Source organism: Ursus arctos, unplaced genomic scaffold, assembly GCF_023065955.2.
Source record: "Ursus arctos isolate Adak ecotype North America unplaced genomic scaffold, UrsArc2.0 scaffold_21, whole genome shotgun sequence".
Lineage (NCBI taxonomy): Eukaryota > Metazoa > Chordata > Mammalia > Carnivora > Ursidae > Ursus > Ursus arctos.
In genome coordinates this window covers 12,026,969-12,047,069 of record NW_026622886.1, presented here as the reverse complement: position 1 = coordinate 12,047,069, position 20,101 = coordinate 12,026,969, and the positions used below count along the sequence as shown (strand labels likewise).

The following is a 20,101-nucleotide window of genomic DNA, read 5'->3' as shown; positions in this document are numbered from 1 at the left end:
CAGATTTCTGGTTAGTTGTTTTAAAATCACTTCAAGCAAAGCAATGATTTCTTTATCTGAAAAAAAATATCAGTGGTCCTAATTAATGAATAGCAAATTAAAATATCCCAGAATCAAAATTTCACCTAAAGCCTGAATTTACCCACACATTCTCTCCAACCAAATGGCATGAAGTTGAACTTGGGATTGTCATGTGCACTCTGGTAGCAGATGCCACTATCCCCTCAGGGAAATACAGCAACCACCCCTGGTAACCTGTTTGCTCTATTACAATAAAATCGTGTTAATAAATAAATAATAAAAATAATCATAGTCTGGACGAAGGAATGCTCTAAAGCCTGGGGATTGTTTTTTGTTTGTTCGTTTGTTTTCCTTTAAAGTGCATTACCCCCTAGGGAATGCTCAGAAATCAAGTCAACCTCAAAAGGACTAAACAGAGTTCTAAATGTTAAGCAGTTACGAGTTAACGACATTTCATTCCTATTAAAACTTGGAGACTTAAATTTGGACTTGTAGACTTGATGGTAAGTCTTGAATATGGGCATACTCTATTAATTCGAACTGAATGGGGGAAAATGCAGTAGGATTTATAAACTCCATTTATCAGACTCTGAATCCAAGCCTGGGGGAAAAATTGCAAAGAACTTGATTGCATAAGTACACATGGATGTATCGGTCTCATTGAATCGTGTTTCTCTTTCAATGCTGAAAAAAAGAATACTACATTTTAAAAAAACATAAAATCATTTGATAAAGTCAGTTTCTGCATTAAATCATGGTGAAATGTGCTGTCGAACCTACGTTAACTGAAGTAAAAAAATATTGCCTAAAATGGCCAATTTGATAGAATGTTACCTAAGGTTTATTCCAAAATAAGAAAACTCAGTATCTCTTTTGCATTAAACTGAGTTCCAAGTGTTTCGAGACCTCAGCGGAGCAGCCAGCTTCAGGTTCCTGACATTAAAAAACCCTAACACAGTCTGAAGAATTCCCCGAGGCACATCAGGAGTAATCAAATTTCATGTTAACTATTAAATTACAGACATTCAATTATGTTTTCCAAACCTCTGTTTAGAGACTCAAAAGGCCCTTAGAAAACATCCTTAAACCAGAGCTCAAGTTGGCAAATGAAACCCTTTACCTGTGCGAGCAACACAAAGAGGGGTCCGATCCCCGCAGGCACATTGCGAAGTGGCACGCGATGTACCCCATCCCCATTGTGAGGCACAAATTCTTTGTGACACTGGGAGACACCGCAGAACAAAAATACTCTTAGAAATGCTTCAAAAGGAACATTTTTGGCAGCGATAGAGACTTTTGACATTATTTATTAGGTTCAAAACTGCTTCACAAAAGCCTAACAATGGTTCTGTGGAAACCCGTACATCTGAGGTCCTTTCTGTCGCGGGCAGGCATTGATTGGAAGATGGGCAGCGCCCGCGGACAATTCCCTCGCAGCGGTCAGTGTAAGTGAGCATTCACCCCCGGCCTAGGAGGGGCCTGTGAACAAACCGTGTGGAAACGCTGGGGTGGGCGGGCGGGGGGAGAAGAGCAAACCTTGATTAACTTCTTTGAGGGGAGATGGGTGGGAGCACCGCGGAGCAGAGGAAGGGGCGCTCCTGCCAGATTGCCGTGAAGGGAGGCGTCCGCCCTGGGCCCCCTTTTCCCTGGGGGACTAGGATGCTTGGGGAGCATCTCCGGTGCCATGGCAACCGCGCCTCCTCCGGCAGGACTCAGGGGCGCGCCCAGGGGCCGGCTTTGGCGATGGGGGTCTGCCTGAGCGCCTCCTGGGGCTGCCTTCCTGTCCTCCATCTCCGGCTCCGAGGAGCTCCGGGGGACCCCCGACGAGGCCAAGGGGGTCTGGCTTCTCCTGCAGAGGCCGATGGCCGTGTAAGGCCTCGCTGCGGGACCTGGAAGGCAGACAAGGGAGGAGTGGCCCTGAAGCGTGCGGAATTCACCCTCCCCGCCGCGACTTGCAGAAAATCTCTGCTGATAACTGGATGTGTGAGAAATCAACATTTGCAGTGTGCTGAGAGAAAGAGAGAGAGAGAGAGAGAGAGAGAGAGGCCCCGGACATTCATTCCCCTTGCGTGCTTTCCCGGCATTGCCTTAAGAAAATAAAATGCAATCTATTCCTTTCCTGCTGTTTAAAAGGACCGTCTCCAAAAAAATCATTTTTACAGACTCTTCATAAAACTTTTTATTTCAAGGAAAGCTGTCCGAAACGGCTCGAGGGAGATGAAACAGAAGAATTGGTGATGAAAATAGGGCCACAAATTCTAAATCAGGGAAAAGTTTGAGTGGAAAATTAAGTGAAATGAGAGAGCAGGCAAACAAATGGATCCATAACCCATGTAGACGTCCAACTGATCATTTAAACACCCAAGAGGGAATATTCTGGAAGTTTTAGAAGTTTCAAACAGCTGAAAATTAAAACAATCAAGGAATTAATCTGATCCGGATCTATATAACACATCCATACACACTAATACTAATAATCAGTTTGATGTTTTTCTTTATTTGCCCAGTCAAATAATTTTATGAAAAAGTCGAGATTTTTTTTACAATAATACAGTCAATACTGTAAAAGAATATATATATTCCACCTGCATTTCCATATATATATATATATATATATATATATATATATATTTCCTTATGTAAAGTTTTTCCCTGAGAAATTCTACCCGTTGACCTATATAAAGTCTAATTCTTCAGTAGTAAATTAAGAAAATTTTTGTGCTTTAAATCACTTTCCACAAGTTTTAAAGGGCTTTGACTAGCATGTAGATATATAGAATTTGGAGCAATCCACAGCATTCACATTTCAAAAATTATGCATGAGATTAAAAATGCACAGTACCCTCTTTACAGTGGGTGTCAAACAGCTAGTCTATATCCAGGCAATTCAATTAGTTCATTACACACTGCCTTGTACGTACTGGACATCTCCCACTACACACTCAACCTACCCAAGTCAACCTACCCAAGAAAAACTTTTCGTGACTTTGATTTTTCAGTGTAAGAATTATTTCCTGGAGATAAAGGTGGAATGGCATTTCAATATCTCCAGGTAAGTAAAAGCTTTCAGAACGCCAAACACACTGCTTTCTGAAAACTAGACGCTTAATAGCTGTTTGTGGATTTGGACTTGCAGCTGTGGCAGATGACCAATTCATTGCTATCAATAATCAGTGCAAGAGAATTCTATAAGAGAACATGGATATGGTTTTGGAATTTAGAGCCACAGAATATAACCTAGGCAGGTCAAGACAGGTCAAGGCTGTGCCATAAACAAAGAATAGGAATTCCTTCCCTGAATGCAATTCGGTAACGATGCATTTTGTAACAGACTCTCTTAGGGAGGGAGTGTGGTGTAATGGAATCAACAAGGCTTTGGTGTCAGACCATCGTAGATGCAAATCCTGGCACATCACCTGGCCTAAGCCCCTTTGTCCTTACCTGAACCATGAGGATTGTATTACCTACTTCACAAGGTCACTAATAGGATTAAGTTTGTTCATTCATTTATTCGTTCTTTTAGATTCGTCTGTTATATGTCTGCCGGTATTCTAGACACTGGCGATTCAGAGAAGCACAAAGCAGGCGATATCCCTGCACTTACGGAGCTCACGTTCTAGTTGTGGGGAAAGGGGATGGGGATGGGAAAGTAGGTGACTAAGGATCAAATGAAGAACTGAGTGAGTGTCAGCTGGTAATAAATCCGAAGTAGAAAAGTAATGCACACATAGGTGGCAATTTCAAAAAAGACTTGAAGGAAGTGGAAAAGCAAGCTAGTTAAGTACCTGAGAGAAGCGCGTGCTAAAAGTAAAGCATCTAGTAAGCAGTAAGCGCTCCATACCCAAGAGCTGTTATCATCATGTTTAAAATCAGCACAGGTATACTCTGGCCTGGAGTCACAATGGAGGGCTTGAATCCTGCTCCAGCCCTAACGCTACAGAATCTCCACGGGCTTCAGGTTTTGCATCTAAAGCATGGGAAGACAGCAGTTCCTGTCTCAGAGGATGGCCACGTGGATCAAAACTGAAGATGTATGTTCAGATTTTAGCACATGGCCTTATACATAGTAAGACAAAAAAAATGTTGACCAGCCAGTATCCTCAGCATCCCATCCTCAAGCCCGTCTTCCCAGAAATGAAGCGATCTCTGAATGAGCATCTTTGGTAGGAGGTCTACCAGCTCCTCCTCCGCCACCTCCAGTCCAAGCAGGACATTCTCCTCCAGTTCAAAGAAAATTCTCCTTTGTATTGAGTAAAAATCTGTCTCTTTCTTCTATTGGTCAATTCCAACAAACTGCATAAACATATGAAGTGAAATCTACCAAAAAAGTTTCCAAAAAAAAAGTTATGTAAAATTAATCTAATCTTTCTACATGATGGTTCTAGAGCATCTGGAATATACGTTGTTTACTCACATTTTCTTACCTCCAGTCCGGACGACAGCACCATAAACACCGCCGCCATCACCCCCACCGCAGTTTGGTCCCTGCTGTGTCCAGCGGACTTCATTTATACCAGTACCCTAATGACAACATCTGTTCAAGGCAGTAACTGTCATTAGTTTGCAGATGAAAATACGGAGCTCAAAGAACATGTGTAGGACTGATCATGGCTACAGAATGGAAATGGGAGAAGGGGGAGATTTGAGCCTAGGTGTCCCTGGTTTCAAAGCTTATTCCTCCTGGTCCATTTCCTTATTTTTACTCATTCCTCCTATGAGCAATTTTGAAACACTTTGTCGTCATACACATTATCGTGTGCTATGAATTCACAGTTTCCTTACCTGTAAAATGGGGATAATGGCATTACCTGCCTAAAAGTGTTATGAGACGGTTTCATAAAATAATGTGAAATGCTCAGCACACTGTCTGGCACATGGTGAGAGCTAATTAAATGAGAGCTGGATTGACCATGACAGCAATAATTGTCATTATCATTATTATCTGGTGCAATACCTGAATCATCACATTACTTGTCATCAAAGCACACTTGTTCCCTCCTCCAATACAATACTTGGCAACGAGTAGACTTCCATTCAAGACTGACTGATATAGCTCTTACAGAACCTTCTAGAATAGGATCTGCCATTGAGTCAGTAATTTTACTGTTTATATGAAGTTAAAAACAAAGTGTGACCAATTGAAGAGAGAAACAAAGAATTAAGAATCACGAAGTCAGGGCGCCTGGGTGTAGTCAGTTAAGCATCTGACTCTTGGTTTCCGCTCAGATCATGATCTCAAGGTCACATCAGGCTCTGAGCTCAGTGTGGAGTCTGCTTGAGACTCTCTCTCTCTCTGCTCCTCCCACTTGTGCTCTTTCTCTCTAAAATAATTAATTAAAAACAAAAACAAAACCCAAGAACCACAAAGTGATCCTTACCGAGTGGGGCAGAATCTCCCCTGGAACTGCGGGAGGGCCGGTTCTGAAGTCTCGCGTGCCTACTGATGTGCGTGCCTGCAGCCTCCAGGTGCACGGGAATGACTGACTGCGATCTAATAGGCTTTTTTGTCACGTGCTTTGCCAAAATGGGACTGCTCCAGGCCTCACTGGGTGCTCCTCTGGCTCTCCTAATTTCTCGTCTGACAGTGGGGATCACTAGGGTCTCATCGCATTCATTGGATGGTAACTGGGAGGAGCTGGATTCTCCATGGCTCTCTTCTTCCGAAGAAGCTACACTCACCACAGGAGACCTGGGGACGGTGTGCAGGTGGGCACAAAGCAGGCTTTCACATGCCACTGGAGTCTGAATCTTTCCTGGAGACACTGCAAAAGGTAAGCATGTTAGTTTAAAAGAATGCACTTCAGTATTACCTTCGAGATTAATGGTAGGAAGAATGAAATCAAGCAATATGTGGATTATTTGTTTGTTTCACATTTCTGTACCAAGCAAACAGAAAGGACAAAGAAGCCAAGGACCTGAGAGCCTAAGTGGGAGAAGCAGAGGAGGGAAAAGATATGGCAAGGGTGGTAAAAGGCTGAAAGTGCTTCTGTTGGAAGCCTAGACATGTTGGTCAATCAGTCCTCACACGAACTGTATCTGACAGATGCTATTATTACCTCCATTTTATAGGTCAGAAAGCTAGTTTGAAGCTAATGGGTTGAATTGTGTCCCTAAGAGGATATGTGGAAGTCCCAACCCTCTGCACCTGGGAATTATTTGGAAATAGGGTCTTTGCAGGTGCAATCAAGTTGAGGTTGTTAGAGTGAGGCCATAATCCAATATGACAAGCATCCTTGTCGGAAGGAGAAACAGACATGGGCGCACAGGAAGAACACCAGGTGATGACGGAGGCAGGGACGGCAGTGTGGGATCTCCGAGCCAAGCTATGCCAAGGATTACAGCAACCAGCAGCAGCAGCTCAAAAGAGGGTATGGAAGGAATTCTCCGTGAGAATCTCCAGAAGGCGTCAATCCTACTGACACCTGGATTTCTGACTTCTGGCTGCCAGAACTGGGAGAAAACAATTTGGTTTTCAGCCATCCCATTTGTGATTCTTTATGACAGCAGTGCTAGGAAACAGGTATCCACAACAGCTCCTATTGTCCCAGAGCAGTTATTAACAGCAGCCTTTTCATACTTAAAAAAAGAAAAAAATAAAAAGATGTTCAGATTTGGGGAGTAAAAGGTAGAAAAGAGGAAAAACCAGGAGGTGGGAAGTGTGGAAGGGGAAGGGAATCTATTGCATGAGTTCTACTGTGTGTCAGAACGGTGCCAGGGTGCAAAAAGTCTTAGCAAGATTCCTATTCCCTGTGCTCCAGCTGTGGGCAAGGGGCAAAGAGGATGCTGGTCATGTTAGCGACCAGGACACACTCCTCCTAAACCACAGCCTTGTCTGCAAAAGGAGGAATCAAAGCGAATGCCTCTGGGGGTTTGCAGATAATAGAAATGAGACAAAGGGCCAAGGAAGGGTACCCTGGGAGTACATGTCCTGTCAACTGGGGCTAACCACTTCTCAGATCACGCCTTATATGTTGCCGTGAGGGCAGGTGGACCCAGTGTAGACAGATTTTTCTGGATTCTCAGGAGAAGCAGAAATATATTTTTTATATATATAAACATTTATAATTTTTCAGTGTTGGTAACTCACTCAATTTTTGAAAAAAACACAGCGTGAGCTCCACAAAACACATCTGCTCTCTGAATCACTACAGGCCATCAATTTGCATCTTTGGCCCACGGCCAGCCCTATAAAAGTCACAGTATCATTTGCGTCCCTTCATACCATCTTCATCTCAGAATATGATTTTATAAATATTCAGCTGGGCACCATGGGAATGCATGTGCAAGCTTTGTGCGTAAGCAAATTTTAGAGTTCTAGAAGTTTTGTCTACCTCCAACACTTTAGGAAGATTGAGCTCTGTTTTCATTTTAATTGATTGCCTCATTTCATTTTAAGCCCAGAATTCGAAATGGCGCACAAATGCACCAGGCTTTCCCAAATGCAAAGCAATAGCTAGAATCTTTCAGGACAGCAGCTCTGGGACTCTGGATCCCAAAGGAAAATCCATAGCATTAGAACCATCGCCATTTGATCTGCCCTTGTTCTATTGTTCAAACATCAAGGACAGGATGGAAGTTTCAAAGACACTTCACACACCTTCTCATCCTAAAAGTTAGGAGTTGAAAGAGACCTTATAGATCATCTGAGGCTGACCCACCACCCTCATCATCCACCGCTGCTTAAATACCTCCAGGAGCCTGTGGGGCGTCGGGGTGGCTCAATCGGTTAAGCGTCTGCCTTCGGCTCAGGTCATGATCTCAGGGTCCTGGGATCGAGTCCTCCATCGGGCTCCCTGCTCTGCCGGGAGTCTGCTTCTCCCTCTCCCTCTGCCCCTCCCCCTGTTTGTGCTCTCTCTCCTTCTCTCAAATAAATAAAATCTTTTTAAAAAAACACCTCTAGGAGCCTGAATCTCACTACCTCTGCAACAGAGGTTTCCTCGATTATTAGAAGAGCAAATAACATTGTATTTGCAATATAATAAGCGTATTATATACATGGATATATGTAATACTATATATGGGGAATAATTATTAAAGCCTCCTTATATGGTGTTGGGACAGGTGGTGACTATGCTTATTTAGTTATTCAACCAATATTTATCGAGCTCCTATCAGATACCAGGTACTACGCCAATGACAAAAGTTACCCAGGCCAACAAAATGGATCATTTTGAGACTACATTGACCAGTCGATTTACAGCAAAATGGACATTAGTGCAGCAAGCCAGAGCCTCTCAATCTCACAGACACTGGAGTGAATTTCAAGTTTCCTTTACAATACAATTACCAGGTTGCCTGATTGAATAGAACCACCAGTTGTTTTAGCATTAAACACCCTGAGACTGTGGCAAATGGAAGGGTATTTTGCAATCTCCAATGGTTTCCAGTCTTTTTTTTTTTAAGTTTTCAAATTTCCCCACCAAGATAGTGACAGACCTTGAGCCCAAATCCACCGCTCATGATTTCAAGCCCAGCGCACGTTGTTAGGTCCCACATCTCTTGAATCTAATGTGGTATTTTCCAATCCTGGCTGTGCATTAGCCAAAACCCAGCATGCTTTGAAAAATACGGACACATGGTCCCAGGACCCCAGGACCTGTGGTTTGCGAGCCTCTTGGGGATTATAATGAGTGATCAGGGAAACATTTGTCTAATTCACTCGGAAGGAAGTTCAGGTACTGTTAACTATGAGTTAGTCCCAGCAATCATGAACGTGCTGAAACATGAAGTCCGAGGCGTCTTTCTCCTCAGAGTATTACCTCTCTGTGGACAAGTCTTCATTTCAAAAACCAGCATTCTGTATCACTTTACAGCTTGTATACTCCTTTACATCTTATTTCTTTTCCCATCAGTAATCCCCCTTGAGTCTGACAACAACCCTTTTGCTTCCTCATTTTTCTGAGGAGAAAACTGAAGTCAGCGAGTGAGCACCTTGTCCACACCACTCACCATGCATCACAGAAGCTGGGGTGGGGACCCACGTCTTAGATGTTGAGGGGGTTTTGTTTTTCTCCCACACAGTCAATGCCGGCTTTGCCAGAGCAAACTACGGGAACCGGTTTTGATGAAGGGAGGGATAGAAGTGGGCACAAGAACAGCTAACAAGCGGTGGCGCCTGACCACAGCTCTGACACGGTCCTAGGTCCACGCTTCGGGCCGTCGTCAATGCTGTCAGCAGGGCTTCTGATGTGCCGAAGAAGAAAGGGCATCTGCCTATGGCCCAATGCGTGGAACTCGCCCCCATGAAAGCCCACATTCTTGTGGCTCCCCCAGCCACCCGTCCAACTTTTCTCACTAATCGAGGCCCTTGTTTTGTGGTGTGTTGTTTGCTAAAAAAAATTCTTCCCATTATCCCAGGTTTGCGAGTTCTTTTCATGTGTAGGCGACTCCGCCTGTCATCTTGCTCTCAGGTCTTCCATCTGTTGCTAATTTCACTGGAAGCAATATTGTGGCAGACAGGAGATTTCAAGGTACAGTAAAATAAGCCTCAGAGCTTGAACGTGTTCCACAGAAGCAATTTATCTTTCTCTTGAGCAGCAAAATAGTTCATGATAAGTCATGACAGATTCTGATTTATTCATTTTATTCATTTTCTAGTCCTGTAACTCCTGCACTTTCCGCCCCTCCACGACACCAGCAGGCACGGTGCCGCAGCCCTTTGTGCCTGAGCCCAGCAGGTACCCCTCAATATATAACTCCTATGTGTTTGCATCCCCTCTCTGTCTCTTTGCTTTCTTGACTAGCATGTTCATGTTATGGGAGGACCAGAGGCGACTGTCTTGGAAGGAGAACTAAAACCCAGAGACAATTTCCCAAAGCTCATTTGCCCTTGACGGTCGGCACAAATAGGAACTGAAGCTAATTTATGTCATCTCCTGCATATAAAACCAAATGCAACCCTGAAACAGGTCTTTAATTAATGCTGAAAACTCCAACAACATACTCTTTAAAAGGATTCTTAAACCACACCATGGAGTTTAATAGAATCTGCCACTTTACACCATCTCTCCTGGCTGTGGAGTGAGAGTCCTTTGTGAGCCAATGGGGTTGAGTCTACAGAAGGAGTCGATGACGCATCAAGCCCTGAGCAGTGGTAGAGCTTAAAGACCAAGTGTACAAGTTCTGCACCCAGACTCCTCGGCCCAAATCTCTCTTACCTCTTCCTGGCTGTGTTACTAAGACCAAGTTGCTCAAATGCTCTCTTAGTTTTCTCACTCATAATGTCAATAATCATAATACCTACAGGTATTATGACAGGGTTCAAGTGCAGACTAAATTAAAAACAAAGCAATGCCTGGCACACAGGAAGTACTCAGCGAGGCTTAGCTGTTATTATTATTGTTGTTGTTATTGAAAACGTTCCTTCCTCTCTCCCTCTGTAGCTCCTGGCTGGGCTCTTTCAGTGATAAGGACTCAAGCGGAAAACTCAAGTGGATGTGCATGGTCGTTTTGTACAGCGGTTACGAGCTAGAGAGTCTGTGTGGCTCTGTCTCATCCGTAAAATGGGGAAAATGATAACAAAAATGGGGGAAAATATAAGAAATGGACTTCCAGTTTTAGCTCCAACATGGAAACAGCTTGGAAACTGACATTCCTATCCTTGCAACGAGAAAGAGCTAAATGAACTAAAAATCAATAACTTTATTTGGACCCATCAGAGACTGAGTTCACAGAACAAACTGGCACTCTATAATCTGGACACAGGTGAACCCAAAGACTCAAACCGAGGTCTGTTTCCCTAGAGTAGAAGCCTCTGAAGCCATAAACTGGTAGGATCATTTAAATGGTAATTTTGATGAATTGTTGGAGGCTAAGTGTAGAAGAGTTTGAGAGCGAGAAAATCCTGAGGGCTACAGTTTTGGGGGGTCTGTATACGTATTTCAGTGGGTTTTGCCTTAGAAGAATCCCACTCACAGTCCCCCACCCTAGTTTCTCAAGCTGAGGATCTAAGAAAGATCCTTTCACACTTCTGACACCGAAAAGGGAAGAAGAGTCATTGTAAAATATGCCTAGAGCCCTCTCCATAGCAAAGGCATACATCTTATCATCACAACACTAGGTCCCTAGTGTATTACAGCTGAAGAAGCTGAAGACGAAGGGGGAAAAGCCAAAGACAAAAGCAGGAACACTGAGGAAATACGAAGCCTCTGACACCTACAGCTATAACAAACATTAAACACAACCCAACACCTAGCCAGATTCACATCAATACCCCCCTCCACGCAAGGATCTGTTTATCTCAGTTCCTATTTCCTCCTATATCAAGATTGGCCTTCCACAAAACATTATGAGGCATGCCAAAAAGCAAGAAGAAACACAGTGGAAGAGACAAAGCAAAGCCTAAGAACCAGACTCAGATATGACACTGATGTTGGAATTATCAGAGAAGGCATTTAAAATAACTCTGATTAATATGCTTAGGGCTCTAATAGAGAAAGCACACAACAAGAAAGAGCACATAAGTAAGGTAAGCAGAGAGATGGAAACTCAAAGAACCAAAAAGAAACACTACTTGATTTCACTTATATGTGAAATTCAACAAAGTTGAACACATAGAAGCAGAGAGCAGAACGCTAGTTACCAGGGGCAGGGAGGTGGGGGAGATGGGGTGTTAGTCAAGGGTACAAAGTCGCAGTTACATAGGATGAATAAATCTAGAGATCTAATGCGCAGCATGGTAACTATAGTTACTAATACTGTACTGAATCCTGGGAATTTGCTAAGAGGGTAGATTTCAGGTGCTCTCATCACACACCAGAAAAATGGTGACTATGTAAGGAGATGACATGTTAATTAGCTTTATAGTAGTAATCATTTCACTATGTGTGTGTGTGTGTGTGTGTATCAGATCATCATGTTGTACACTTTAAATATATACAGTTTTTATTAAAAAATGAAATACAATAAAAATACAACAAAAAAAGAAATGCTATAAATACAATACACTGTAACAGAAATGAAGAATGTCTTCAATGGGCTCCTCAGTACACTGGAAAGAATCAGTGAGCATGAAAATAGGTCATTAAGGACTTCTGAACTAAAATGCAGAGAGAAAGGATTGGAGGAAAAATTAAAAATTTAAAAATTTAAAAAACAGTACAGAACATACAAGAACTGTGGGACAATTTTATGAGATACAACATACACATCCTTTTTGGAAGACGAAAAGAGAGAGAATGAGGCAGAAGAAATATTTGAAGTAATGATGGCTGAGAACTTTCAAAAATTAATGACAGACACCAAACCATAGACCCAGGTTGCTCAAAGAACATTAAGCAAGAGAAATGACAAAAAGAAAAAAAAATGACATCTAGGCATATCATGTTCAAACTGCAGAAATCCAAACACAAAGAGAAGATCTTGGAAGAATCAGGGGTGGGGAGAGGCAGGGAGCACCTTTTAGAAGAATAAGGATAAGAATTAAAGTGGATTTCTCATCAGAAACAGCAAGCAGGAAGAGAGTGGAATGAAATAGTTACAAAGTATTGGAAGAAAAAAACCAAAAACAGCAGCCTTGAGTTCTATATCCAGCAAAATTACACTTCAACACTTACGGAGAAATACTTTCTCAAATAATAATAAAAAAGTGGAGAGGGGCACCTGGGTGGCTCAGTCGGTTAAGCGTCTGCCTCCACCTCAGGTCATGATCCCAGGGGTCCTGGGATCAAACCCTGAGTTGAGCTCCCTGCTCAGTGAGGAGTCTGCTTCTCTCTGCTTCTGCCCCCCTCCCCCGCTGGTTCTCTCTCTCTCTCTCTCTTTCCAAATAAATAAAATCTTTTCAAAAATTGGAGAAAATTTATTGTCCACAGACCTTCCTTACAAGAAATGTTAAAACAAGTTCTCAAGGAGAAGGAAAATAATAGAGGTCATAAATTCAGATCTACATAAAGAAAGGAAGAACTCAGAGAGGAATAAGTAAAATCTTTAATTTTTTTATTTTTAATCTAAAAGGTAACTGCTTCTAAAAGAAGCCTACTCCTCCATTTCATTCCCAAATGGCCTCCTGACCTCCATCATGTCTCCGTTCCCTGATCTGTTTTTATTCAACATAGTATAATAATATTTTATATATCTAATCATTTACAAGTTTATGCCAATATTCCTAGCTCTATGAGGGCAAGTACCATCTCTCAATCATTCCCCACAGTATCTCAAACACTAGGCAGGAAGTTCATGCTCAGAAACTTCTCTTGGAAAAAACGAATGAATCTCTCACCTCTCCGATGGATGCTCTTTGGCGTTATAACATTACCTTTATCCATGTGCACATCATCCTGTATCCTCCCTTTCTGCAGATTTGTCTGAGAGTAACCACTTCCCTTTTCTTTCCTTTGGGATTGGTCCACACTGCTCAGTTCACCCCAGTCACCACCCAGCTCTCACTACCAAAAAGGGCAAACAAGTTTCATCTCAAACACCAGAAGCCCAAATTGGAGGTGGCACTGAGTTTTAAAGAGGAGTTCCACAGCCGTGTCTTGGTTCATGGGGAAGTTGCCGATGTCTACCATGGGTTTAGGAGAATGAAGCGGTCACTAAAAGGGCAGGCACCTGTCACAGCTCAGGTACTCTGGAAAGTGTGAGGGTCCTGTCCCTGCTTTCTGCAACAGGGTGTTTCTTCTGATATCATTCTAGTAAAAGGACACACAGAGCCAGCCTCTCACTGCACATCAAAGGTAACTGAAGAGCGTTCAAACATACCTCACCGTCCTCCCATGACACCACCTCTTCCCCATCATACATCAGCCTTACTCAGTTCTAAGTACACGGAATTGCAGAAACTTTCCAGTCTAGGGACATAGAAGCGGACTGGATCTGTAGTTAGACCCTAGATTCTTTCAAACACAGAGCATAATTTGAGAACCAGCACACTGGGTTTCTAGTGGATTCATTGAATGAACGTTTCCAGACCCTGGTTTCCTCCTCTATAGATGAAATACTATGATCTCTTAATTATTCTCCAGCCCTATTCTCCAGGCCTCCAGGCCTGTGAGTCTCTGAGTTTTTTAAACTACACTGAACATTTTTTTTCTTGATTTATTTTTGGAGCATTACGTTACCAGATGAAATTGCTATTTTGTAGGACAAAAATGGTCAAACGTGGGCAATTTCATATTTTACAATTTAATACGCTTAGAAGAGTACGCATGACATATACACATAGTTTAAAGAAAACAAATAGCCACAGACCAACCCAATTTCAGTACACAAATCTCCACTACTTATTCATCCATTGTCTTATTGATGGGTATGCGGGTGAAGTCATTTTGTTGTTTTGTATCACAAACAAGACTGCTGTGAACATTTTTGCACACGGCTCCTGCTGCCTGTACACTAGTTTCTCTAGAAGTGCAAGAGCCAAGTCACTGGGTGTGCATGTCTTCCGCCTCATTATACACTACCCACTGTTTTCCAAGTGTTTTTACCAATTTACACTCCACCGGCAGTGTAGAAGGCTTCTTACTGTCCCCCAGACTTGCCAACACTTGCTATTCCTTGATTAGGTTTCTCAATCTTTACCATCCTGGCAAGTATGAAACAGTTCTGCTACCGCGGCTTTAATCCGTACATTTTCCTGTTAAATAATGAGCTCGAGCGTCTCCCTTCTCACCAAATCTTTCATCTGAATTGCTTACAAGCTTTAGAATCATGGGTTGAGTTTCAGCCTCTTTTCCTTCTCCTGCCCCTTCATAGTCTAACCAGCTGGTGAATAGTGACATTCGCCCTGGAGGACACAGCGGGAAGCACTTGGGTAATCCACCAAGTTGATAACCTGCGTCTAAATAAATAACCAGGACTTGACCCTCGGGGACTGTACTCACGCCATTCAACTGCCATGACCCAGTGCAATATTTCATGTCTTGCTAAAACTCCGGCCCCGCAGTATTTTGCATGCAGCTAAGGACTTGGACAATTCTTTCATCTGAGTGATTAGCTTATTTCAGCCACGGCTTGCTCGAGACACAAAGGCTTGTGCTACCTGCCTGTGCTATCACTCCAGACGGCACCTTAGCTTTCGTGCATGAAACGTGCTTCACATCTCTCACCCTTCCCCCGAAGGACGTGAAGTTTCCCAATGACCCTTTTAAATGTGATACTAAAAGACTGGAAAACATTTTAAATCGCACTATTCAATAGCACATGTTTGGGAAAGCAACCCTTCATGATAGGTATTCTGTTAAAATAAATAAATAAATAAATAAATAAATAAATAAATAAAGCAAAAGTGTTTTCCCCGCAAGCTAGAGAATGCAACAGAAAGGTGGATCTTTCTTAAATGATTCTGTGAATAAATGATTCTGATTCTGACAAACAAAATGAAGAAGGGTGGAAAAAAAAAAGTCACACATAGAATCAGGAACAACTGAAAGAGGAATCCAGGCTACCTCTTACCCCGGCCTTTGTTGAAGGGATCACCAGAGATCTATGTAGATATTATTTTGAAATTTAGAGCTTCAACTTGTATGAACATGAATGCCCATGCTGAGTTTCTGCGTGCCTCTGTGAAACTGCAGAAAGAACCCGACAGACCCTATTCTTGCATTAAAGCAACACACTGTGGAAAGCCTGAAAATAAACCATCTATGCTTGATTAATTAGGTTTGTAAGTATTGTTTCAGAACCAAACAATATTTCTAAAGATTTCAATAGTTCAAAGATTGCCCTATGGCCGTCTGGCCAATACATCTTCCAACACACGCAGTTTACAAGCATTTTTCTTCCCAATATGTTGTCTTTGGTTGGTGCGACATTGTTTGAGTGCAGGGCTATTTGGGTCATAGTGGTTTTCTCCCCTGCACAGCAGTGGTGCTGAGCACAGCACTTTGACCATACATCTTCCATGTCATTTCCATCAAAGGCACATGATACTTCCTGGTGACCAATCAGAAGTGGTCCAACATCCTAACAGAGGGCATATTGGCAAACCAAGCTTTCTTAATGACAGCCATTGTTGGAGGCCAACAAAGGGAGGTCCTGAATATTAACATGTGGCCTTGTGTAAAGGTCACCAGTATGGCACATCCATCATATTTCACAACCGAGAAAGAGAACTTTCTAAGTTCTGTCAGACCCTACTGTTGTCCAAGTAAATGTATTAGCCTGACGGCTGACACCAACGAGGCAAAGGATCTTGAGCAATGATCTCCTCTTTTAACAAATACCCTTTCACTTCTTTGAATCAGCAGCAGACATTATGGTGAGAGATCATCTTGAAGGAATATACCTCGAGGCCATAGGGGGTTAGAATAACCAGGCAACCCAATCAAAATATTAATTTAATAACATGTAATCATTAGACCAAATGGCATCTCCTCTTGACAGGAATAACCTTCCACACTGAAAAGAGAAATCGCTTATTTTAACATATCAGAGCCTCGAATGGTCTTCTTAATAGTAAAGACCAACAAGCCCATGAAATTTCTATCAGTGAGATTTAATACAGTTGGTACAAAAGAACTCAAAGACCTAGGTCTATTGATTACACGGAGTCTTGGGTAAAGGCTATCCAAAGGGAAGTATGATGGCAGAATTGAACAAAGCTAAATTGTATCACATGTATTTATTACGAAACCCAGGCGCAGACGGCAAGCTTCCTTATTTAACAGTCTTGGTTAGAACCAGTTCTACGTTCGATATTAGAAATATAGGGTTCTGGTTATTAAGCACCATCTTGAAAAGAAGTTGGAATTTATTTCAACCTAAGAGATCTGAAAAGAATATAAGCATGAGAAAGATTAGTGAATAAGCATGTATCCCTCAGCTGGGTCACTCTGACCTCAGTCATAGTCATGGTGTGGCTCAGGAAGGGAGAGACAAGAAATGGAAAGAGAAAGAAGAGAGAGAGTTCTTTTTAGTTCCTTGGATACATCAGACTTTCAATACTATCTCCTGACATCCAGACATTTTCTATGTGGCATATCTTCCACAGTCCCTGTTCCTCTGACCAGTCTCTACCCCTCTCCTTTTCTTGTTCTTTTCCCTAAACTCTGAACTGCTTAGCTCCCTCTCTGCATGTTCTCATAGTTCCTTGGACTTGCTTTATCATAACAATCAACACTTGAAATTGCTTATCGAATTATCCTGTCTTCAAAATTAGTCCAAGCTCCATGAGAAGAGAGACAGAATATGTCAATTTCATCATCGTAGGTACTCCATAAATTTTTGTACATAAATAGTAACTTTCAATAATAAAACAGGATCAAAGTCTCAATTCATCAGCTCTTGACCTATAATAAGTTTCTGTTAAGTAAAAGAAATTCTCATACACATTAAGGAAGGATTCAGCATTGGAACAATTTACTTTTAGTGTACTATAGACAAGACACCAACTAACTACAATACAGCCTCACAAATTCATATTCTATTATTTCATAACAAGGCATAACCAGATAAAGGATAAAAGGAAGCCAACTTTTGAATTATCTGTGAAAAGGGCATATTTTAGGCAAAATAATTGTATACATAATATATCAGGAAGGTGTTTTGAAACACTCAGCCACCTGCCTTGGCATTGAGTCCTCTTTCCATCCCTGTACATTGACTCCACTTAGAACACTCTCCACGTGGAATGTTGACTACCTGTCTACATCCTATTAGTCTTCAAGGCCCAGGGTAAGTACCACTCATTTTATGAAGCCTTCCCCTGCTGCCCATGTTCACAGCACTTTGCCAACACTCAGGGTAAGTGGTTCTAGTTCTTCCTGTATTCTCACTGGACACTAACTACATTGTAACTAAAAATCTTAGATGAGAGGGCACCTGGGTGGCTCTGTCGGTTAAACATTCAACTCTTGAATTCAGCGTGGGTCATGATCTCAGGGCTGTGAGATCAAGCCTGGGTCAGTCTCCACACTAGGTATGGGGCCTGCTTAAGATTCTCTCTCTCCCTCTGCCCCTCCCCCACCTCTCCCTCTCTTAAAAAAAAACAAATAAAAATAAAAATAGTTTTTTAAAATGTCTTAGGTGAGTATTTTTTTAACAAAAAGAAAATGTTGTAAATCATTTGAGGAAAGAATCTGCATTTTTGTACTTCTCTGAATTCAGCCGAGTGCCTAGCATGTTACACTCTGTGAGAGGTCAGGAATGTTTTCTAAATAAATGCATTAACATACAAAAGTAACCATTCGAAGTATTTAAGCAAATTTAAAAAAAAAAATTAAAAAAAAGAATTTCTTTTGTCAATGCTTTATTAAACTTTAGTAATCATGTTTTATTCTGTCTGCTCACACACACACACACACACACACATACACACACACACACTTTCTTCAGGCCAATGATCCTATGACTCAAAGTGGTTTAAAGGAGAGTTTCCTTATTATTAGATTCTTCCCTTCAGCTACAATGGGAAAATCACCCAAGATGGTAACACTCCCAGTACACAGTTTTGTGCAACTGACTCAAGCTCAGATTCTTTCCAGATATTTTTGTTCTTAGGACCTAAGACACGACATCTCTATTCCCTTTCAGAAAGATGCTCTGAAATATGAGCTATGAGTTATTGGAGACCATGTTTTCAGTCTTCATTGAAGAAGCTACTCTGAGGAAATAAAGGTAACATGCAAGAAGAATGAGGGGGCACAAGATGGAGGGTCCTAGAGGCTCTCATAGTTCCTGGTTCAGATAAGCCCTGAGGCTTCAGCCCAAATTCCATTTACTTTAGAGAAATAAAATCAATGTAATTCAGACTGATATCCATGATGTCTACTCAAAATAACTTTAATAAAACTAGTCAATATATTTTTTAAAGATTTTATTTATTTATTTATTTATTTATTTATTTATTTGAGAGACAGAGAGAAGGGGGGCAGGTCAAAGGAAGATGGAGAAGCAGACTCCCCACAAGCAGGGAGCCCAGCACAAGGCTCAACCCCAGGACCCCAGGATCATAACCTGAGCAAAAGGCAGATGCTTAACCGACTGAACCACCCAGGTGCCTCAAAACTAGTCAATATTATTGTATTACATAAACTGTAACTGCACTTTTTTTTAAGTTCGAATTGATCTCCACCACAAGTGTCTAAATTCCTAAGAATGCTCTTAGGCTCATCTGCTATTTCTCTTAAGTAAATGGAGTGGCTTATAATAAAGTTACTTAGATAAGTAATGAAGACTTTTCATCCTCATAAATATGGTGAAATTTATTACCAACTCTTAATAAATTCAAAAGACAAGAATGAAAATGACAAGGCACCAAGTAACAATATGCATAATTTCACATTTGTCATTGGAAATATTACAATTATGCATCATAAAAAAATAAAATATTGCTGAATTCTGCTCGATCTGTTTCACTCTAGGATGATAAAGAAATAGGTTTAGAAAAGCTAAGGGACTTGTCTAGGTTGTCCAACTCTTCATCGGTAAAAGTCAGGCTTGACTTAAAGTGCTGAACGCCATGTCTACCCCCGCATAGGTGCACCTAACCATTAGTTCTTCTCCAGCTCTTTCCCCCCACCAAATTCTGGCCTTTCTCTACCACATCACTCCTGAATACTGGAAGGATTCCTGAGGCTGAATTCTGCAACCTCCCTTTCTGACTTAGGGCAACCCCTCATCCTCTCTGCCTCTGTTTCTCATCAGAAGGAAAGAAATAGTTACTATGTTCATCCAACAAAAAGGAAATTAATGGTTGATTAGATGCCTGTTCAACACACTGAGGATGAAAACCAGTCTTCATGGTGAATTATTGAATTAGGGGGCCAACTTACAGTGAGGCTGTGTCTACACAAAGCCAAACATCCAGTCAATTCAGCCAAAAAAAAAAAAAATAGTTTAGCGGCAGGAAAAATGAAATTAGTTGATCAGGACTGTGCAGAGAAAGTAAAATGAGAAACGAATGGCACTACAATGGCATGGTAAATGTTCTGGCAGAATTTACAAACTTAAAGGAGAGAAAAGTAAGAATGAGACTTTTGATGCTGTCAGAAAAATAAAAAGGTCTTATTGAGCAAACAAAACTAGACTCCTTCATTTTGTTATTCTGTTCCCGTCTCCTTCTATCGCATTTTCTGCATTCGAATTTAAGATGGAAATCGCGAAAAAACAAAGCCAGTATCCAAAGATTTGAGTCACGCCCTAG

General features: G+C 41.7%; 1 protein-coding gene across 1 annotated transcript; it reads right to left on the bottom strand.

Moving 5' to 3' along the window:
- Positions 1–1,461: 1,461 nt before the first annotated feature.
- On the bottom strand, positions 1,462–13,283 carry CUNH12orf42 (chromosome unknown C12orf42 homolog). The gene is made up of 3 exons (XM_057316144.1): positions 13,238–13,283; positions 5,400–5,783; positions 1,462–1,901 (listed from the first exon to the last, which is right to left on the bottom strand). The coding sequence occupies exons 1-3, from the start codon at positions 13,281–13,283 to the stop codon at positions 1,462–1,464; spliced, it is 870 nt and encodes a 289-aa protein (XP_057172127.1).
- Between the last annotated feature and the right edge of the window lie 6,818 nt (positions 13,284–20,101).

Coding starts and splice junctions, on each gene's coding strand:
- CUNH12orf42 (XM_057316144.1), bottom strand. CDS start 13,283: ATGGATAAAGGTAATGTTATAACGCCAAAGAGCATCCATCGGAGAG. Junction 5,784..13,237: donor AAAGAGCATCCATCGGAGAG/GTGAGAGATTCA, acceptor TACCTTTTGCAG/TGTCTCCAGGAAAGATTCAG. Junction 1,902..5,399: donor GGGAGATTCTGCCCCACTCG/GTAAGGATCACT, acceptor CAGGTCCCGCAG/CGAGGCCTTACACGGCCATC.